Source organism: Elaeis guineensis, chromosome 14 (assembly GCF_000442705.2).
Source record: "Elaeis guineensis isolate ETL-2024a chromosome 14, EG11, whole genome shotgun sequence".
NCBI lineage: Eukaryota > Viridiplantae > Streptophyta > Magnoliopsida > Arecales > Arecaceae > Elaeis > Elaeis guineensis.
The window spans coordinates 9,843,035-9,849,034 of NC_026006.2; the positions used below are offsets into that span (position 1 = coordinate 9,843,035).

The 6,000-nt window shown below is 36.4% G+C and overlaps 1 protein-coding gene across 5 annotated transcripts in view; it reads left to right on the top strand.

Moving 5' to 3' along the window:
• The window catches only part of LOC105035088 (chromatin structure-remodeling complex protein BSH), a 44,622-nt gene extending 39,304 nt beyond the window's left edge, over positions 1 to 5,318 (top strand). For 2 of the 5 annotated variants that reach the window (XM_073248542.1, XM_073248544.1), the window contains 4 exons: positions 3,122 to 3,204; positions 3,392 to 3,454; positions 3,938 to 4,033; positions 4,841 to 5,318. In XM_073248542.1, the coding sequence (XP_073104643.1) occupies positions 3,122 to 3,204; positions 3,392 to 3,454; positions 3,938 to 4,033; positions 4,841 to 4,901 (303 nt within the window). In that variant the 3' untranslated portion in view covers positions 4,902 to 5,318. Of the gene's footprint in view, positions 1 to 3,121; positions 3,205 to 3,391; positions 3,455 to 3,608; positions 3,805 to 3,937; positions 4,038 to 4,840 lie in introns of those variants that run through there. The other 3 variants (XR_012136773.1, XR_012136774.1, XM_073248543.1) reach the window with 3 other exon arrangements.
• Positions 5,319 to 6,000: the final 682 nt, after the last annotated feature.

Consider the following 6,000-nt stretch of genomic DNA (forward strand, 5'->3'; position numbering starts at 1 on the left):
AGGTAATGCTCAGGAGAGGCTGGATTTTAGTGGAGAGAGACAGCGGGATAGTACACTACTAGAGAGGTTAGGACGGTAAGGATTTTCTCTCCTTAGGCTCTGATACTATGTTACATGGTAAATGGTGAAGCTTGTTCATCTATTGCATCATTTAGAAATATATATAATATATCAAGATCCACCAAAATCTTATGATTGTGGGAAACAAATAAAGATATGATACAATTTCATGATTGTGGAAAACAAATAAAGAAGAAATTCAAATGATACAAAATCAAGGATGGAGTTGATGGAGAAATTGGTATATTTTTCTGTGGAGGAATTGTTATGCTTTCCAAATATTTAATGGAAGAATTGTCATGCTTTCCAAATATAACTTTCTAAATATAACAATATTTCAAGTGTTCTTAATTAGAAATTAGCTTATAGCCCTATGTGATAGATGGGATGCAATTTTTTTGTCGGGAGTTTTTCTTCCCCTGCCTCACGTGCATAGCGCGTAAGATTTCAAAAAAAATTTTTTTTTTCAAAAATCCAAAAAAATCTTTTTTGATGAAGTAATATCTAGTTGATACAATTAAGTTTATTTTTTTAATTTTTCAATATGTTTAATGGCATGTAATAAATTCAAATATTTCACATGCTTGAACATAAAATGTTAAAATCCATCTAAAAAATTTAATCCAAACAAATCATATTAAAATACAACATGTAGATTCGAAGGTGCAATAGGCAAATCTCGTATTAATGCTATAATGGACTTAGGATGGCAGTTAGGCAGATTTTTTCGAATATCTGACCGAATCCAAATCCAAATAGGATCCATTTAGCAATACATTATAGAGTTTAGGATGGATTTGGAATTTGAAATTAACATCCATTCGGATTTAGGACAGATTGATACAATCAACTTTATTTTTTTAATTTTTCAATATTTTTCGTGGCATGTAATAAATCCAAATATTTCACCTGCTTAAACATAAATTATTAAAATCCATCTAAAAAATTCAATCCAAACAAATCATATTAAAATACAATATATAGATCTAAAAGTGCAATAGGCCAATCTCGTATTAATGCTATAGTGAACTTAGGATGGCAGTTTGGCAGACGTTTTTGAATATCTGACCCAATCCGAATCCAAATAGGATCTGTTTAGCAATACATTATAGAGTTTAGGATGGATTTGGAATTTGAAATTAACATCTATTCGGATTTAGGATGGATTTGAGATTTGTCCCTCGGATGCTTGCTACCAGAATCCGATTATGTATATATATATAATTTTCTTAAAAATATATAAATAATAGGAGGATGAAAGGATTTGAGTCCAAATCTTTGGATGGCCAACCACTATTTTATCTATTTTTATGTTAATTAATAATATATTTATCCCTTCTAGACTCATACATAAATACCCAACTCAAAACCCAAGCCATCGTTTAAGCTTTCCTGTTCCAGCACTCCCAGCCTCCCATCCGATTGGAACTCTTGAGGACAGGAAGGCATGCTTTTTTTTATTGGAACTCGCGTTCCTTTTTGAGCGCTCACATCTGATTGAAACACCTAGTGACTCAAACTACTCCAAGCCTCCCACCCAATGAGAACTCTTGAGGATGGGAAGGTGCGATTTTTTTCTCCACATGGTTCCCTCTCCTTATTCCCAAGACCCACATGTCAAACGGAGGTCCTGCCAAGGCAGAGGCCTCCATTTTAATATATATATATATATATATATATATATATATATATATATATATATATATATATATATATATTATATATACATCTCAATACTTTCCTTAGCTGAATAAATAAAAACTTTTTGCTATATTTTTATTTCTTCTTTTTAGGTCCTCTGAGTGATTTTTCTTTTCCAATCTTTTTTTTCTCTTTGCTCTTCTTTAATGTAGTCTTTTGTTTCTCATTTGAAAGAGTAAATAATTATTAATATGCAGTTGTAGATGCCTCAAAATCTGACTGCTTTTGCTTGGAGTTCTGGTGAATGTGTTTGTGGAAAAATCTCTCAAACCATATGATTTGTTTTTGGCAAAATGGATAGCCACTTTGCATCCCCTTATGGAGTCTCTACATCAATTTGATCAGGGTTCTTGGTGTCTTCTAAGAAAACCACATAATATTTTCTTTAATTTCAGTGTGAAGCCCCTCATTTATGTGCTCTCAGGTAGCATCATTTTGTTTTAATCTTTTAATTCTGTGTGGATGCTCCTCCTTTAGGTTCCATTTTGATTCTGTTCCTTAGTTTATGCATTACCATTCTGAAATGTCGGGGTGGGATGATGAGGTCACATTTGGCTCAACCCATTTTATTTTGTATGAGAAAAGTAAGATGGCTATCTCAATTAACTTCAAACAAGGGCTCTTTTTTTATTATTTAATAAATATTGGAAGTTCTTTGAACTCTTGCAATCAAGTTCTTGGCTTTGGTAGGGAGCATGGGCTGCTCATGGTATGCAGATTATTAGCCGAAGGTAGTATTTAGGGCGTTGACCTGGATATATAAAATCTACTATGTTGGTTTACATCTGTGCTTGGGATGATGGCTTTTTTCTAACCTTCTTTCTCATAAACTTCACAATTTATCAAAAAAAGTGTATATTTTGGTGGTATTTTACTATACCTTGCTTTTTTCTCAGTAAAACTTGAATAAACCTCTATGTGTCCTTTCACATGACATACATGTTCGGTTTGTTAAAATGTTTGGATCATTTCTAGCTATTTGACTTATTTCTGCTTCTTTCTTTTCTTTTCTATTTGTTTCTTCTTCTTTTGTATTCTTTGCTTCACTTTTAAGGAGGAAGCTTGGCCAATATCTGGGTGAGAGCAGGGTTCGAGCCCAAGTCATTGATATTCAAATCTCATTGACTTTATCAACTGAGCCGGTTGGCACCCTCAACACCCAGTGACCCTTCCATAACAATGTCATTATAAAATATGGATTTATTTACTCCTGCCATCCCATACAAATGATTTACATCTCCTGTCTGTACATACATAGATGAAACATTTCAATATTATGTTCCGAGGTCATTTATGACTAGCCATTAATGCCCATAGATAATTGGTTCGTCTAATATGATGCCGCATTCTCATATAATAGGTTGCAACTCAAAGTGTTTCTTCTGCAAGAGAAACCAGAGTGGGCAAAAAGGGTCGCCGTGGAATAGAGAATGTTACAAATAGGTATGGCTCTAGTGGCTCTGAGTCCATGTTTATTTATACCTTAAGTATATGTAATCATATATCTACCTTCTTGTGTGTTGGGCTGCTTTGAGTTGGAAAGGAGGGAAAGAAAAAATAACATCTGGTTGCTATGATTTCATTGCTGCATATTGATTTTTCCCTAAAGAAATTATTATGTTTTCTGCAGTAAAACAGGAAATAGTGCATTGGACTTACTAAAGTTATTTGGCAACAAAGGAAGTGTCATTAGGTAAGATTAATTTCCAAAGCTTCCTACCTAGTGGATCAGAGCTATATCTTATTTCATGAATGATTTATGATCTGTTAGCATAACTGAAGTGTTTAGTAGAAACTTGAGAGAAAATTAAAGCAAACTGACTCATGAGAGTAATTATTGTATGAAGACAACAACTAGCATATTATTCCAAGTTTTCATATCATGGGGCTCAGAGAATCCCATATGAAGCTGGTGACTTCAGTCTATGATGATTTTGTCAGCTTCAGGCTGACAAGGCAATGAATGCTTCCTGTGCCAACAATCACATGCCAATTACCATCCTACCCGCATGTTGACAAGAGGTTTTGTAGTCCAAACTGGGGGTATGATTTTACATATACATTGTATTACGGACCATTATATAAGCATCTGACATTTTTACATCCACTTTAGTGGAATTACTGAGTTAATCATGAGTCTATGAGATTCTTGATGAAATGCTGTCTTGTGAATCAGGAAAAGGAAGGAGTGGTACTTGTACGAGCCCATTGTTGATATCCTGTCAAATGAAGAAGTTGGAGCTCTTGATGCAAGAGAAGAGCTGAATGCTCGGTGAGTGTATCTTCACGACCATACATGTCTGATGTGCCTGTGGAGCAGTGTTGTTCAGAATTAAAACTAGGACATTGGATATCATTGTATGTTGTCTAAGAAGCTTTTTCTCGGGCTATTCTCTTCAGTTTCGTAGGGAATGTTGGAAAGGACCTTGGTAGAGCATTTTGGATGAAAGATCAATGCCTTCTTCACAATTCAGTTTCAAAGATTTTCTCATTCTCTGCATTATCGGTCTTTCTCAGTTTGCCAAGTAGTTGGAGCAAAGTTGGAAGCTCTTGAACAAACTTAGGATTAAAGACTAGTAGTTCTTGAACAAGAGTTTTTAGCATACTACCTGCACATGACCATAGATTTAGTTGAGAAATAACTGACTTCAATATCAACTACATATGGTATTACAATTCTTTGTTCCCTTATGCATGAATTCTCCTTACACACACTATAGTCTAGGGAAAGGTTGAATCATCCACTGGCTTATCGCCTAGCGTGATTGGTTTCAGATGCAAAGATGCTTATGTCTTCCCTTTTCATCTTTGACATGCATATGCATCCCTGTTACTGGTTGGAGGAGCTCTCTCTTTCTCTCTCTCATATATGGGAGAGTCAGAGAGACCTACTTGTTGGAATTACCTAGGATTGGAAATACTTCCTAAATTCAAAACCTCCATTTTTCATTTGTAGGGGTATCGTCATTCGTTCAAGACTGAGTGCACCACGAGATACAGGATTTTGAATTTTAACATGCAATTCTCATGTTCACTATAAAATTTTTAAGTCTAGATTATAACATTCTATTTTGGACAGCTTAAAGAAAAAGCTGGATGAGAAAGAAGACAGCTTCCAAACACGCTATTCCCATGGCTGAAGTGTACTGCTAATGATACCAAGGCATTTCATTTGTGTACCTGCTGCTTGTAAGATGAAGGATCTGCTAGTTTGAGCTTCGGAAGGCAAAACTGTTCTCAACGTGAACTTTATTTCATGAATACCTTGTTGTGTCGTTAATTTATACTTGAAAAAAAAACTGTTCTTTGTAATGAAAGATTAGGTGCTCTGCCCAAGTGGGAATTGTCTGTTAATTTGAAGTCAAATTTTCCATAGTAATATCGGGCGGATAACTTTTAGAATCCTAGCCTAATGTAATGATATTCCGCTGGATTATTCTTCGCTGTCTGAAATTAGCCAGAAGAATTGGAAGGGTAGTAACTTTGAGGGCAAAAATTTTTGTACGAAAGAACCTCTGGTTATGTGCAGAATATAGTGGTACTTAATCCATTATGTCCGCTGACAGGGAAATCAGTCACGCATAAGCCTGGATCCCCTTGTTTTCATCCCCCAACTTCAATCAGTGTCCTCTTGGTAGCTGAAGGTGGGTGCATCCAAATTTGCTTTGTCTCCACCGGTAATCCCCGCAAGGACATTTTCTGGTGGCAAACTTGGAAGCGGTTAGCATCCCTCAAAACAATCTCTCGATCGAAGGTCTCAGAAGCTAGCGTCATAGTTGTATGACGCTCCCCACAAGTCCTCATGATCCTTATCCTTGCTGATGTCAGCCTCTGGCTGGGGTGCTACAAACTCTGTTCACTTAGACTCCTGCATGGGCCGCATCATTGACCTCAAAGCGGTAATCAGCCAGAAATCCTTGCTCCCTCGACGACTCATCCAAACTTCGTAGCATGCACAGTAAATGCAAATGCCGTGTTCTTGAATTCAATTATGCTACGACCGGTCTCCTTTCTCACCGCATTAGACCCATTAATATCCTCATCTCCTTAGATCTCCTCAACCTCCCACGGCTTGCATACAAGTTTGAAAGAAGCACGTAGTTAGAAAGAACTTCCAAAGCACGGGACTTGGGGGCTTGGTGGGCTTGGGCCAGCTGGGTGATGAGAGAGGTCCAGACGAGAGTATGTTGCTGTATTTTTGGGTGGTTTTGAAGGTGAGGAGCACATGGCCAAGTGGTT